Source organism: Ranitomeya variabilis, chromosome 1, assembly GCF_051348905.1.
Source record: "Ranitomeya variabilis isolate aRanVar5 chromosome 1, aRanVar5.hap1, whole genome shotgun sequence".
In the NCBI taxonomy this organism is placed as follows: Eukaryota; Metazoa; Chordata; class Amphibia; order Anura; family Dendrobatidae; genus Ranitomeya; species Ranitomeya variabilis.
This window is the reverse complement of record NC_135232.1, coordinates 872,570,584-872,587,159: the sequence shown is the minus strand read 5'-3', so window position 1 is coordinate 872,587,159 and position 16,576 is coordinate 872,570,584. Positions and strand designations below refer to the sequence as shown.

The window sequence follows — 16,576 nt, the reverse complement described above, 5'->3', positions numbered from 1 at the left end:
GCAATTCTGAACACGGCGATACAAAATATGTGTATGTTTGATTTTTTTTATTGTTTTATTTTGTTTGGGGCGAAAAGGGGGCGATTTGAACTTTTATTTTACTTTTTTTAAAAAATATTTTTAAACACATTTTTTTTTTCACATGCTTCAATAGCCTCCATGGGATACTAGAAGCTGCCACAACTCGATCGCCTCTGCTACATAGAGGTGATGTTCAGATCACCTCTATGTAGCAGAATTACAGCGTTGCTTTGAGCGCCGACCACAGGGTGTTGCTCCTAGCAATCCATCATCAACAACAATGGAGGTCTTCAGGAGACCTGTGGTTGGGATAGAAATGCACCGATCACCCCCGATCATGCGACGGGGGTCAGCGGTGCGAGTACTTCCAGCCGCGCGGACTGCAGCGCTTGTTAAATGCCGCTGTCTGCGTTTGACAGTGGCATTTAACTAATTAATAGGCGTGAGTGGATCGCGATTCCACTCGTGCCTATTGCGGGCACATGTTAGCTGTTTAAAACAGCTGACATGTCGCAGCTTTGAGGTGGGCTCACCGCCGGAGCCCACATCAAAACTGGGGTACTGCCATTGGACGTACTATCCCGTCCAATGGCAGTAAGGGGTTAAAACACATCCCAGTAAGGCTGCCGTCACACTAGCAGTATTTGCTCAGTATTTTACATCAGTATTTGTAAGCCAAAACCAGAAGTGGAACAAATAGAGGAAAAGTATAAGGCCATAGACTTTCATTGGCGATTTTTTTGCGCAATACGGTGATAAACGCAGCATACTGTGATTTTCTACGGCCGTACAAGACCGTATAATACGGATCAGTAAAATACAGCAGATAGGAGCTGGGCCATAGAGAATCATTGTACCGTATGCAATCCGTATTTTCTGCACTGCAAAACTCGCTAGTGTGACGCCGGCCTAATAAATGCTGAAGTGGTGCATAAGTTTCTATCACCCACTCCTGATTTTGGCTTACAAATACTGATGTAAAATACTGACCAAATACTGCTAGTGTGACGGCAGCCTAAGGCAGGTTGTACAGGATTATAATAGTAATATGACTGATTTAGTCTTAAAAAAAAAAAGACAATGCCAAGCTGTTTTTGGATGAAAACTGTCATATTTGTCTTATTCTAGACAATTGCTTTTATTAGTGATTTTTGCTTCGCATCTTTCTCATAGATAAAAATGTTTTTGAAAATGTCTTTAAATGATGGAGTCATATTACAGACTTTATCTGAAGCATCTCATTCCAAGAATCTTAGATGTTCATCTGGGTTTTCACATGATTTTTTGGATAAGTTTGGGAGAAATGTTCTTTTTTTTCTTGATGAATTTGGAACATTTTCAACTACCAATAACCACCGCCATGTACATTGCCAGCAGGTGGCCTGTATTTTTTTAGTAATTTACACCATCTTTGTAAGAGCAAGTAACTTTGCAATTTACTTAGCATTAAAAATCCTCTCCTGTCAAAAACTGTGGAATTTTTCATTCTTGCCGAGGTTGCCAGACACCCCAGAGTGGCAGGCTCTTAGGAAAGAAGTGCAAGTTGAAAGTTGCTTGCTAAGGCCCCCTTCACACATCAGTTTTTTGCCGTCAGGCACAATCCAGAGAATTTTGAAAAAAACTGATAAGGCAAAAGTTGCCGCCGGATCCCTTTTTTTCTCATAGACTTGTATTGGGGACAGAATGAGATGGATGGTCTCACGTTTCATCCGTTTTTCACCGGATCCATTGAAAATTGTTTTTCCGGCGGCCGAAGAAAATGGACATAGTAAAGTTTTTTGTGTCCATCAAAAAAATGGACAGCGATGGATCCGGCGTTTGCTATAATGGAAGACTATGGCGCCGGATCCGTCAAAAGATGGAATCTGGCGACGGATTCCGTTTTTTAAACTGAGCATGCTAATTTTAGATGGAGATTTTCCATTCTGGTCTCTCTCTCTCTCTCTCTCCCCTCCCCAGGATCCAAAATAGCCGGCAGATCCACAAACTCGGATCCAGCGAAAAAACGGATCCGTTGCATCAGTTTTTCATAATTTGCAACGGATCCTTTTTTGGAAATTTCGCCAGATTAAGCCTGACGGCAACAAACTGATGTGTGAAAGTAGCCTAAGCAGTTTACAAGCCACACTCTATAGCTGGCCAGATTGCTGGACCCAACCAGCTTCAGTGTCCCAAGCTGTCCACTTGAAAGCTAAGGCTACTTTCACACTTCCGTCGGTACGGGGCCGTCGCAAACCGTCGGCCCGACGTACCGACGGACTTTGTGCTAAATTTAGCACAACGTGGGCAGCGGATGCAGTTTTACAACGCATCCGCTGCCCATTGTGATGAGCAGGGAGGAGGGGGCGGAGTTTCGGCCGCGCATGCGCGGTCAAAAATGGTGGACGCGTCGCACAAAAAAGTTGCATTGAACTTTTTTTGTGACGACGGTCCGCCAATTACCGACGCATTCAGTGCCACGACGTATGGAACGTGTGTCCATACGTCGCGATGCGTCAGTAATACAAGTCTATGTGCAAAAAACGCATCCTGTGGGCAACTTTGCAGGATGCGTTTTTTGCACAGAACGACGCATTGCAACGTCTTTATAAAGACGGAAGTGTGAAAGTAGCCTAAGAAAAAACCTACCAGTATCTTTTTGTGTATTTACCTTTTCTGGCTGGAGTTTGCATGTCTAAATTAGTTGCGAAATCTAGGCCGGCATCTTGAAATACACCCAGAGGATCGGCTCCACTTCCAGCTGTGCATCCAATATCATTTTGCTGTACGTCATCCCATACCTAGATTTAACAAAACAGATGTCACAAAATAAACACAGAAAATTGGATCTTAGTATCTTTCATGTCATCCTTAGCTGTTACCAAAAACCATCAATATCTGCATGAAAATAGCAGAAACATAATACTGGTCTGCTCCATAAGTAACACAGACTGCAGTCGTGGCCAAAAGTTTGGAGCTCAAGACAAATTTTGCTTTTTTACAATGTTTTCTGCTTCGGTGTTTTCAGACTTTTTAGTCAGATGTTTCAGCAAAGACATGTTTCTGCATAATGTTTGTACAGAAGTTTATGCAAAGACTTCTGCAATCCACCCTGGCATGAACGATAGCAGTTTTGGGCCAAATCCTGACTGACAACTACCAATTCCCGCCTAATCAGTAGAGATGAGAAGAGTGCCAATACACTTTCCTGCCTCACAGTGAGTAAGCCAGTTTTGACTCCATCCTATAATGTCTGCACTATTCTTGTATCATCACTGGGATCTATGTCTTTGGTCAAAGGGGCACACAAAAAAAGTAACCTGTCTAGTGGTGCAGAGTATTCTAGGTCTTCACACACAGTTTAGCAATTTTTAGTGCATGTTAGTTTAACCCCTACCCTCCTTTTATGCGGGCTCCGGCGATTAACCCCTGCTCTGCTAAAAGAATTCTGCACCATTTAGTTACATATAGTTACATATAGTTATTAAGGTTGAAGGAAGACTTTAAGTCCATCTAGTTCAACCCATAGCCTAACCTAACATGCCCTAACATGTTGATCCAGGGGAAGGCAAAAAAACCCCATGTGGTAAGAGTAAGCTCCATCATGGGGAAAAAAATTCCTTCCCGACCCCACATACGGCAATCAGACTAGTTCCCTGGATCAACGCCTTATCAAGGAATCTAATATATATACCCTGTAATATTATACTTTTCCAAAGTGAAAGTGAACTCCCAGGACCTTTCTGACGGCACCACAAGTGGTGATGTCAGTCAAGTCAAAGGAGTTCACCGAGAGACGCTCTGCTCAGTGTTGGGATTGGTTGTTTTGGGCACATAGTGGTTTCTACCTTGGCGGGTAGCAGAATTAAAATAATAAACAACAATATTCCTCACCTGTCCACAGAGAAAATAATAATCCATTTGTCCCACGAAGGGTGTAGCTCTGCTACATCTAGGTGTCAGGCTGTATTGTTGCATGATGTGACAACACAGCCTGCCAACCAGCAGCGCTTCCTGTCTCCGCAGTGGACACACTGCAGACTTTCGCACAGTGCGCTTCCACAAAGATCTCCTCTATTCAGATGACTGATGAAGGTCAGGTATTTACCGAAACAGCTCTTAATTTTCCGGAATTTCTACATTCAGTAAAAAGTACTTGAATACACCTATATAAGTGGCAAGTATTTCTACATCACAGTTGACAAATTTGGTTATCTTACTTGTGCACCACAAAAATTTCAGAAGTGCCGAGTTTCCCTAATTGCAATCAAGAAGAGACACTAAGCAACGTGTCTTGCGATGAATTCCTTTGTCCTGACTGACGTCACCGCATGGGAAAAGTTGTAACGGCGCTTCCGCTGATAACAGTGAGGTGAGAGTAGTTCATCATGAGGTGCTGAGAAAATACGCACAGCTCAGTGTTTCAGCTGGATGGCAGGCTGTATAGTTGCATCATGCAACAATGTAGCCTGGCATCTAGATGTAGCACACATTGTGGAACAAATAGATTATATTCTCTGCAAACACGTGATGAATATTAAAGAAGTTTGTGTCATTATTTCAATTAAAGGACTTTATTCTGGGTGATTTTTTTTAAAACAATATCACTACACATCTCCATTACTAAACTCTGTGCTTGATGTCACCTGACAGTACAAAGGTGACATCAACTCTCCCAACTATCACCCCACTTGCCACTGCACCATGGTAAGTGGGAAGATCCAGGCAAAGCACCAGAATTGGCTCCTTTAATGTGCCTTTTCTGGGGTGACTTCTGGCTGCTATTTTTAGGCTGGGGGGGTCCTTTACCAGCCAGACAATACCAGCCCCCCGCTGTCTGCTTTAGCTTGGCTGGTTGTACAAAGTGAGTTTAGCTCCATCAATCCCTATATGAGGGATGAATGTGCATATAGACGTGGTATACCATAGAAGGCTCCCGCCCACCAAGATAGAAGCTGCTATGTGTACAAAATAAGCAATCCCCTACAAAATTCTAAAAGTATTATCTGGTACAGGAGGTTCAGCAAGAACCATGCAAAGAATAAAAAAAATATATTAAAAAAATGTAATATGCTAAGATGGATGATTCAGGGGGTAATCAAAGGGGTGATTAGGAGATCGCAGAAGGATTTACAGAAATGGAGCTAGAAATTTTTTTTTAATTTTTTCTTCACTGACAGATCAGCACTTGGATATAGTGTATCTCTCTTCTGTCCCAGAACAACTACAAGGAGAGAAGAGAGAAGCACAGCCCAAGTGCTGCCATGTTTATCAAATATTGGGTATTTTGATCACTGTGATGGGGTCTCTCACAGTAATCAAAAGCCTACAGCCAATGAAAAAAATCTCAGTGGTTGCCGGGTGCAGGGAGGCGGAATGCGCCTGTCATTTTCCTTATACAGAAGAAGATGGGGGGCCGGGGGAATGGTGTAACTGATATAAAGGTACCGTAGAGTACCCTATTTTTCTCTCCGACATGTTATATCATGTCAGAGGAGGGAGAAAATATGTTTTAACCAGATCACAGTTTGTCTTTTTACGTAATCTCCATTATTCATTGAACAACGGTGATCAGGGACCAGAAACAACGGCCCTGATCATGTTCTCAGTGGTCTCGGTTACCTCCAGTAGCTGAAACCCTGGGTGTTTCCAACTCTGGGGGGTGTTATATCCTTAATCCCGATCGTTGTTTTGAAATGGCAATGTGGGAATAAGGCCATTTTAATGCATATTGGTGGTCGTTAAGGGATTTAAGAGAGAGAAGAGGGATGATAGATAGGCATTGTTTTTCCTTTAGAGACAGAGCTATTTGTATATATTTTCAGGTGAGCATTGCTCTTCCTTCAGGTACCTATTAGGAGAGACAATATACCAGTGAGAATATACACACAAACATACACTTCTCCAGAATGGAGCTGTACCTTGTACTCCACACTTTGACTTAGTTCTCTATACATTGGGCTTAACTTTTAGAGAGCTACTGTATACAGTCATATTAATTTGTTTAGCGGGGTAAAGTTTCTGACAGGTTCCCTTTAAAAAGTAACATACAGTCCAAATCCCTAGGATTTGTGACATAGTTTAGTTATTTAAAGGCATATTTTCCATACCTGTAGTTAATAGATTGTAAAAGACAATTATAGACACATCTAGTTATATATTTCTTTAATACAGACCTTGTCCTGGGTGAGCCTGTTTTTGCTGTTAAGGACAAATACTGCCTTGTCTACAGCCACCAAGCCCACATATGCTCCTTTATCTCCAGTCAAACGAAGTTCTACCTTTTCTTGAGGTTTGTAAAAATTTCTTGCTGTTTTAGGTGCTTGTATTGTTAGCTGTTAAAACAAACATGGTACAAGGTATTTATTTTCTAACAAATTAATAATGACCAGACCTGGAGTGCTGAACATTGGAATCATTTTCTGGAGAATTCTGTCAAGTGCCAAGGTATGAAGTTACATAGCAACATTACATTTAGGGAATTTATAAAAAATCCTAGATGATTACTGCAATTTATCGCGATTTTCTGTCCAACTGGAGAGTTAATTTGCAAATATGAACAAAATATTATAAATATTATAGCATAAAGTGCCTATCTAGGGGCTCTATCAGGGGACCGCAAGAAGACACTCAGATATGGAGCCTGCCACCTACCCCCTGACTGAAGTTACAGCCACTCCCTTGCTATCTTGCCTTTCAGTTAATTTTACTGCTCACTCCTTTTCAACTCCAGTCACCATTACATACATCCTAGTGGTTCTGGTCAGTGTCAGGTGCCAGTGCAGTGTTGCCTAGAGTTGAAGTGGACCTCGAGCAAAGAGCATAAACAAGGGTGGCATGTCAATGAATATTATTGTATGTAGCAAACACTTATGAATTATGCAAACCTGTGTGCCTTCAAACCCAGGTTGCAATTTTAACCTCTACATAACCGGGTGATCTTTGTTTTCACCTCCCCTTCTACCAAAAGTCTGAACTTATTCATTGTCCTGTCAACATAACTTTATGAGGGCTTGCATTGTGCAAGACGCACTGTAGCTTTGAACAGTGCCATTAATTTTACCATAACATTTGCCAGAAAGCTAAAGGGTGAAATGATGAAATAAAAAAACCACAACCCCAACATTATTTGTCTGGTCTTGTCTTTACGTTAATTGTAGGGTAAAAATTACCTTGCAATAGGTGTGAGGCAGTGACGGGTATCATGTAAGAGAGTCATTACGTGTCCCAAGGATGCGCATAGAAGCATACTAAACCCGCTGGAGTGCATTGGAATTATAGCCACAAGTGTGGTTACAATGCAAAACAAAAGACAGTGTGGTTTTGGTCAAACTATTTGACTAAATCAGATTCAGGAAAACCTGACATGGACTTTTATTTTTGAAGAGATCTGCAGGATGGAAGTGGGGCGGATCTCTCTCTCCACTCCAGGTCTTGGGAGTGGCACATGTCCACAAATCCCATTTAAACTTTTAGTTAAGGTTTGGGTGGGTCAGGTTTTGGTTTGCAAGCATCAGAGCAGGAGGCTGTATGCATGTCAGGTCTGGCCAGAGCCAGAGAAAGCAAAGCCACTGACGCACGCATGAGCAGTCGCTCACAGCACAGGTCTGATGAGATCAAGTTAAACTTATTTGGTTCTGTTGGTGTCTAGCATCTATGGTCATACCTCCCAACCGTCCCGATTTCAGCGTGACAGTCCCGCTTTGGCACCGGGGTCCCGCTGTCCCGCTTCGGGCATTTAAAATCCCGAATTTGCGGCCGCCGGTGAAGCCCCGCCCACTTCCGGGACGTAGAGAGAGCCGATTAGGTTTGTGGCTGTTTTTTTTTTCTTATACATGCTGGGTCTCCTCCCGACCGATCCCTCCCCCGCCCCCGCCCCCGCCCCCTGTGTGTGCGGCGCTGCCACGCTGAGGAAGAGAGCCAGCAGCGATCAAGATGAGAGGTCAGCGACTCACTTCCTCCTGTGTGTGCACAGAGCTCTGGCGTCTCCTGCTCTTAGCTGCTATCCCGGCAGAGAAGGAGAGACGGGGGAGGTGCCGGGACAGTGCAGAGCTGTGAGCAGCCGGAGAAACTGAAGAGCTGCACATGGACAGATCAGCCGCCCCTGCACCACAGAGGAGATTGTGTGTGTGTGTGATGTGTGTGAGATGTGTGATGCTGCATTTGTGTGTGTGTCATGTGTGTATGAGGTATCTGGTGTGTGTGATGGCTGGGTGTGTGTGATGGCTGGGTGTGTGTGTGTGATGGCTGGGTGTGTGTGTGTGATGGCTGGGTGTGTGTGATGGCTGGGTGTGTGTGTGTGATGGCTGGGTGTGTGTGTGTGATGGCTGGGTGTGTGTGTGTGATGGCTGAGTGTGTGTGTGTGATGGCTGGGTGTGTGTGTGTGTGTGATGGCTGGGTGTGTGTGTGTGTGTGATGGCTGGGTGTGTGTGATGGCTGGGTGTGTGTGATGGCTGCATGTGTGTGATGGCTGCGTGTGTGTGTGTGTGATGGCTGCGTGTGTGTGTGTGTGTGATGGCTGCGTGTGTGTGATGGCTGCGTGTGTGTGTGTGATGGCTGCGTGTGTGTGATGGCTGCGTGTGTGTGATGACTGCGTGTGTGTGTGATGACTGCGTGTGTGTGTGATGGCTGCGTGTGTGTGTGTGTGATGGCTGCATGTGTGTGTGATGACTGCGTGTGTGTGTGATGGCTGTGTGTGTGTGTGATGGCTGCATGTGTGATGCATTTGTGTCAAAGCTGCATGTGTTTGTGAGCTGCGTTTGTGATGCTGCGTGTGTATGTGTGATACTGTGTGTGTGTGATGCTGCATGTGTGTGAGCTGCGTGCCTGTATGTCATTATACAGTATGGAGAACTGTGGCCATAATACAGTATGGAGCATCATGTGGGGTCATTATACAGTATGGAGCATCATGTGCAGTCATTATACAGTATGGAGCATCATGTGCGGTCATTATACAATATGGAGCATCATGTGCAGCCAGTATACAGTATGGAGCATCATGTGTGGTCATTATACAATATGGAGCATCATGTGCAGTCATTATACAGTAAGGAGCATCATGTGCAGCCAGTATACAGTATGGAGCATCATGTGCGGTCATTATACAATATGGAGCATCATGTGTGGTCATTATACAGTATGGAGCATCATGTGCAGCCAGTATACAGTATGGAGCATCATGTGCGGTCATTATACAGTATGGAGCATCATGTGCGGTCATTATACAGTATGGAGCATCATGTGCGGCCATTATACAGTATGGAGCATCATGTGCGGTCATTATACAGTATGGAGCATCATGTGCGGTCATTATACAGTATGGAGCATCATGTGCGGCCATTATACAGTATGCATGCGGTCATTATACAGTATGGAGCGTCATGTGTGTTCATTATACAGTATGGAGCGTCATGTGTGGCCATTATACAGTATGGGGCATCATGTGTGGTCATTATACAGTATGGAGCACTGTGTGGCCATATTTTTTTGTTTATAACTATTGTATATGAAACAGTGTGATCAGCAGTGCTAAATGGGTGTGCTTGGGACGTGGATATGGGTGTGACTAATTATGAATGGGTGTGGTCAGAGGCGTGGCCTAAAATTCGCAAACTTTGTCCCTCTTTCCCATCTTCAAAAGTTGGGAGGTATGTCTATGGTGGCAACCAAGTGAAGAGTACAAAGGCAAGTGTGCCTTGCCTACAGTTAGGCGTGGTGGTGGGAGATTCACCATTTGTGGCTGCATGAGTGCTGTCGGCTGTGGCGAGCTACAGTTCATTGAGGGAACCGTGAATGGCAACATGTACGTGACATACTGAAGCAGAGCATGATCCCCTCCCTTCAGAAACTGTGCCTCAGTGCAGTATTCCAACATGATAAGGACCCCAAACACACCTTCAAGATGACCACGGTCTTGCTAAAGAAACTGAGGCTAAATGTGCTGGTCTGGCCAAGACCTAAACCATATTGAGCATCTGTGGGTCATCCTTAAATGGAAGTTGGTGGAACTCATGGTCTCCAACATCCAACAGCTCTGTGATGTTGTGGAGGAGTGGAACAGGATTCTAGTGGCAACCTGTGAAGCTCTACTGAACTACATGCCCAGGAGAGTTAAGGCAGTGCTTGAAAATAATGGTGGCTACACAAAATATTGACACTTTGGGCACAATTTTCCCATTTTCACTTATGGGTGTACTCGCTTTTGTTGCCAGCGGTTTAGACAATAATAACTGTGTGTTGAGTTATCTAAAGGGCACAACCAAATGTACACTATTATACAAGCTGTACACTGTGTGAGACAGTGACTGGTGTTACCTGTAGGGGTCGCTGTATGTTCCCCCAGGATGTGCATGGAGGAGTATTGAGGTCATGAGCTGACATTGCAGTCACAGGCATAGCTGTGGTTGCAATGCAGACCTAAGTGAGTATAGGTCTTGGACATGCTGGTTGTCCAAGGCAGAGTTAGAGAAAACCTGCTCTGGGCTTTTGTGTTTTGAAACAGACTGTGTGATGGTAGTCATGCAGTCCGTTTCATTCCGGGCCGGGTTTTCCATGTGGCTGAAGGCCACAGATTCAACTTAAAAACCCTGCAGTATTGGGTTTGGGTGTGTCTGAGTCCGTGTCAGTCTGGTGTTTGGGGGAGCACAGCGCAGTCGGCTCTGCAGAGCTCCATCTGTGTAAGGCGACACAGGCCAGCATCGCCAAACAGCCAGGGGAGCTGAGACGCCTGGCACCCACAGTGTACACAGCGGTGTAGTTGCCCACGGTAACTGGTCTTGGAGGTGGACTGTCTTGTGCCCGGCTGTGAACCAGAGGTAGACAGTCCTGTGCCCGCAGGTGGACTGGCATGTTTAACGACTGTAAACTGGAGGATATGGTTCCCAGCTTCGATCCGGAGGATATCATGTGCTGTGCAATGCTGTGACTAGAATATTAACACAGCGTTGCAGTCACCCACGGCAACAATTCAGAGGTGGACTGGCGTGGTTAGTGACTGTAATCCAGGGGATATGTGCTCGGCTGTGAACCGGAGGTGGACTTTCTTGTTCCCGGATGCGATCCGGAGGTGGACTGTCCTGTTCCCGGCTGCGATCCAGAAGATATCGAGTGCTGTGTTTTTTGAGTTAAACATTAAAGAGACATTTTGCTTTGAACTTTGCTGGGTCACTGCCTCATCACTGCATACGGTGCTACCGCTGCACTACAACTGACTATTTTACATTGTGTCAATGTGTCATATCTTCAGTGTTGCCCCATGAAAAGATATAATAAAATATTTACAAAAATGTGAGGGGTGAACTCACTTTTGTGATGGACTGTAATATCACTATGGAACTTTAACTTGTACTTGTCTGATTGCTATTAGAGCTGTCAGTTTACACTGACAGAACTCCTCTTAGACCCTGCTTCTGGTATAGTCTAATAGGCCACTGTAGCTGGCAGACTTAGAGGTCATTACTTGACCATCAGTTGTCATGACTACCGATGTTGCAAGACAGGGAGCCCCAATCCTCCAACATCCTTCTGAAAGCAGCTATTGATCACAGCATTTTTTACTATTAATAATAATATTTATTTATATAGCACCTTTGATTTCATGGTGATGTATATGATAAGGGGTTACATACAAATTACAGATATCACTTACAGTAAACAAACTAACAATGAAAGACTGGTACAGCGGGAACAGGACCTTGACCTTGCAGGCTTACATTGTACAGGATGATGGGGAAGGAAACCGTAGGTGAGGGTTAGGGTTGAGCGAAACGGGTCGATCATTTTCAAAAGTCGCCGACTTTTGGCTAAGTCGGCGTCTCATGAAACCCGATCCGACCCCTGTGCTTGTCGGCCATGCGGTACGCGACTTTCGCGCCAAAGTCGCGTTTCAATGACGCGAAAAGCGCCATTTCTCAGCCAATGAAGGTGAACGCAGAGTGTGGGCAGCGTGATGACATAGATCCTGGTCCCCACCATCTTAGAGAAGGGCATTGCAGTGATTGGCTTGCTGTCTGCGGCGTCACAGGGGCTATTAATGGGCGTTCCCGCCGACCGCCATCTTACTGCTGCTGATCTGAGCTTAGGGACAGGTTGCTGCCGCTTCGTCAGAAGCAGGGAGAGCGTTAGGCAGGGTCCACTAACCACCAAACCGCTTGTGCTGCAGCGATTTGCACTGTCCAACACCACCTTCGGTGTGCAGGGACTGTGGAAGCTATTTTTTTTTTTTTTTCCCCTCAGCGCTGTAGCTCATTGGGCTGCCCTAGAAGGCTCCGTGATAGCTGTATTGCTGTGTGTACGCCACTGTGGAAACCAACTGCTTTTTTCAAAGCACATATCCTCTTGTTCCTTCCTTTCTGCACAGCTATCTTTTTTGTTTGTCCACACTTTTTATTTAATTTGTGCATCAGTCCACTCCTATTGCTGCCTGCCATACCTGGCTTAGATTACTGCAGGGAGATAGTAATTGTAGGACAGTCCCTGTTTTTTTTTTGTTTTTTTTGTGGGAGATTAAGATTGGCATTTCTGCTACAGTGCCATCCCTGTGTGTGCCATCTCTCACTGAGTGGGCCATAGAAAGCCTATTTATTTTTTCCGTGATTTGTGTTCTAAATTCTACCTCAACACAAAACACTACATCAATCAGTGGGAGAAAAATATTGGCCTCAGTCAGGGCTTGTGTGTCACTGCTGTGTGTGCTATCTCTCATTCAGTGGGCTATAGCAAGCCTATTTATTTATTTTTTTTTTTTAATATTATTTGGTTTCTAAAGTCTCCCTTAAAAAACAAAAAATACATAAAAAAACAGTGGGAGAGTAATATTGCCCTTTCAGCTTGTGTGCCAGTCTTGACTCCTGGGTGTGCCACCTCTCTCCCTCTCATTCAGTGGGCCATAGAAAGCCTATTTATTTTTTTTTTAAAATATTATTGGGTTTCTAAAGTCTCCCTTAAAAAACAAAAAATACATAAAAAAACAGTGGGAGAGTAATATTGCCCTTTCAGCTTGTGTGCCAGTCTTGACTCCTGGGTGTGCCACCTCTCTCTCATTCAGTGGGCCATAGAAAGCATTTTTTTTTTTTTCCTTGATTTGTGTTCTAAAATCTACCTCAACACAAAAACACTACATCAATCAGTGGGAGAAAAATATTGGCCTCAGTCAGGGCTTGTGTGCCACTGCTGTGTGTGCTATCTCTCATTCAGTGGGCTATAGAAAGCCTATTTATTTATTTATTTTTTTTCTTATTATTTGGTTTCTAAAGTCTCCCTGAAAAAAAAATAAATAAATAAAAAAACAGTGGGAGAGTAATATTGCCCTTTCAGCTTGTGTGCCAGTCTTGACTCCTGGGTGTGCCACCTCTCTCCCTCTCATTCAGTGGGCCATAGAAAGCCTATTTATTTTTTTTTTTAAATATTATTGGGTTTCTAAAGTCTCCCTTAAAAAACAAAAAATACATAAAAAAACAGTGGGAGAGTAATATTGCCCTTTCAGCTTGTGTGCCAGTCTTGACTCCTGGGTGTGCCACCTCTCTCCCTCTCATTCAGTGGGCCATAGAAAGCCTATTTATTTTTTTAAAAAAATATTATTGGGTTTCTAAAGTCTCCCTTAAAAAACAAAAAATACATAAAAAAACAGTGGGAGAGTAATATTGCCCTTTCAGCTTGTGTGCCAGTCTTGACTCCTGGGTGTGCCACCTCTCTCTCATTCAGTGGGCCATAGAAAGCATTTTTTTTTTTTTTTCCTTGATTTGTGTTCTAAAATCTACCTCAACACAAAAACACTACATCAATCAGTGGGAGAAAAATATTGGCCTCAGTCAGGGCTTGTGTGCCACTGCTGTGTGTGCTATCTCTCATTCAGTGGGCTATAGAAAGCCTATTTATTTATTTATTTTTTTTCTTATTATTTGGTTTCTAAAGTCTCCCTGAAAAAAAAAAAAAAAAAAAAAAAAAACAGTGGGAGAGTAATATTGCCCTTTCAGCTTGTGTGCCAGTCTTGACTCCTGGGTGTGCCACCTCTCTCCCTCTCATTCAGTGGGCCATAGAAAGCCTATTTATTTATTTTTTTAAATATTATTGGGTTTCTAAAGTCTCCCTTAAAAAACAAAAAATACATAAAAAAACAGTGGGAGAGTAATATTGCCCTTTCAGCTTGTGTGCCAGTCTTGACTCCTGGGTGTGCCACCTCTCTCTCTCATTCAGTGGGCCATAGAAAGGCTATTTTTTTTTTTGGTTTTTTTAATATTATTTGGTTTCTAAAGTCTCCCTGAAAAAAAAAAAAAATAAATTAGGTGGGAGATTAATATTGACATTAGTGCTTGAGTGACAGTCCTGCGTGTGTCATCTCTGTGATTTTGTGCACAGAAAACAGAGTGTGTAACATTGTGCCTGATTTTCCTTGTGGTCTCACCAACCTGTTAAGGGATATTGAAATCATACTGAAGTTATAGCTCACCGTGTAAGTTGTTTGACAGCAACAAATAAAGTTACTTTGGTTAAGATTTTAAAACAATGAGGAAGTCTGGTGCAAGAGGTCGTCGTGGGCGTTCATTGTCAGCTGGTAATGATGGTAGTGGTAGTGGAGCATCAGGTGGTCGTGGGGATAAAAATATTCCACCTAAGTCTGGAGCTGTGGAGCCAGTTTCGTCGTCAGGCTACACAAGGCCTCGAACGCTCTCTTTTCTGGGAGTAGGAAAACCGCTTTTAAAGGCGGAGCAGCAACAGCAAGTTTTGGCTTACATTGCAGACTCAGCCTCTAGCTCTTTTGCCTCCTCTTCCGAAACTGGTAAATGTAAAAGCAGCGCGTCGCTTGTGGATGTTCACGGTCAGGGACAAGTCGCTTCCTTGTCCTCCTCAGCAAAAACTACAACAAGAGAGAAGGATGCAGCAGGCGACACAACGGGTCACTCCATGGAGCTCTTTACACATACCGTCCCTGGCTTAGAAAGTGAAACATTTAACAGGCCATGCCCATTACAAGTATATTCTGACATGGAGTGCACTGATGCACAGCCACAGCCAGAGTACTATGCTGCTCCTTTGACTCAGACCACCACATTGCCCTCTCAGGGTACAGATCCACAATCAGACCCTGATGAGACTATGTTGCCCCGCCACGAACGCTATACCACCGACCGACACAGTGACACAGACGAAGTTGCACACGAGCTCGAAGAGGAGGTAATAGATGACCCAGTTATTGACCCCGATTGGCAGCCATTGGGGGAACAGGGTGCAGGCGGCAGTAGTTCAGAAGCGGAGGTGGAGGAGGGGCCGCAGCAGGCATCAACATCGCAACAGGTTCCATCTGCCGGGCCCGTATCTGGCCCAAAACGCGTGTCAAAGCCAAAACCTGTTGGAGCACAGCGTTGCCATCCGGTTAAAGCTCAGTCTGCAATCCCTGAAAAGGGATCCGAGTCTAGGAAGAGTGCAGTCTGGCATTTTTTTAAACAACATCCAACTGATCAGCGCAAAGTCATCTGTCAAAAATGTTCAACTAGCTTAAGCAGAGGTCAGAATCTGAAAAGTCTAAATACTAGTTGCATGCATAGACACTTAACCACCATGCATTTTCAAGCCTGGACTAACTACCAAACGTCCCTCAAGGTTGTAGCACCCTCGGCCAATGAAGCTAGTCAGCAACGCAACATCCCTTCCGTCACTGTAAGGCCACCATTTTCTGCACCACCGGCAGTATCTGTGCAGGTTTCTTTGCCAGCCAAAAGCAGTCAGGGTCAGGGAACCACCAGTTTTGTAGGAGGAAATATTGCATCTAGGGCACCGGCGGAAACAATACCGTCTCCAACCGTCTCTCAGTCTGCCATGTACACCGGCACACCCGAAAGTTCCACGATCTCCAGCTCTCCAGTCCAGCTCACCCTACATGAGACTCTGGTTAGAAAAAGGAAGTACTTATCCTCGCATCCGCGTACACAGGGTTTTAACGCCCACATAGCTAGACTAATCTCGTTAAAGATGATGCCCTACCGGTTAGTTGAAAGCGAAGCTTTCAAAGCCCTGATGGAGTACGCTGAACCACGATACGAGCTACCCAGTCGACACTTTTTTTCCAGAAAAGCCATCCCAGCCCTGCACCAGCATGTTAAACAGCGCATCGTCCATGCACTCAGGCAATCTGTGAGTACAAAGGTGCACCTGACTACAGATGCATGGACCAGTAGGCATGGCCAGGGACGTTATGTGTCCATCACGGCACACTGGGTGAATGTGGTGGATGCAGGGTCCACAGGCGACATCAATTTAGGGACAGTTGTGCCTAGCCCACGGTCTAGGAAACAGTTGGCTGTAGGCGTTCGCACCCCCTCCTCCTCCTCCTCCTCGTCCTCCTGCAGAAGCTACAGCTCTTCCACAGAACGCAGTCTGCCAACCACTCCATCGGCAGATGACACTGTTGCACACCAGTTGTCCCATTATGGGCCAGCTACTGCCAAGCGTCAGCAGGCTGTATTGGCTATGAAGTGCTTGGGCGACAACAGACACACCGCGGAAGTTCTGTCCGAGTTCTTGCAACAAGAAACGCAGTCGTGGCTGGGCACAGTAGATCTTGAGGCAGGCAAGGTAG

The 16,576-nt window shown here is 44.7% G+C and overlaps 1 protein-coding gene across 2 annotated transcripts in view; it reads right to left on the bottom strand.

The window, feature by feature from the left end:
* The window catches only part of LOC143788104 (venom factor-like), a 381,787-nt gene that overhangs the window by 165,390 nt on the left and 199,821 nt on the right, over positions 1-16,576 (bottom strand). For both annotated transcript variants that reach the window (XM_077277495.1, XM_077277503.1), the window contains exons 14-15: positions 6,177-6,335; positions 2,672-2,801 (exon numbers count right to left, since the gene is read on the bottom strand). In XM_077277495.1, the coding sequence (XP_077133610.1) occupies positions 2,672-2,801; positions 6,177-6,335 (289 nt within the window). The remainder of the gene's footprint in view (positions 1-2,671; positions 2,802-6,176; positions 6,336-16,576) is intronic.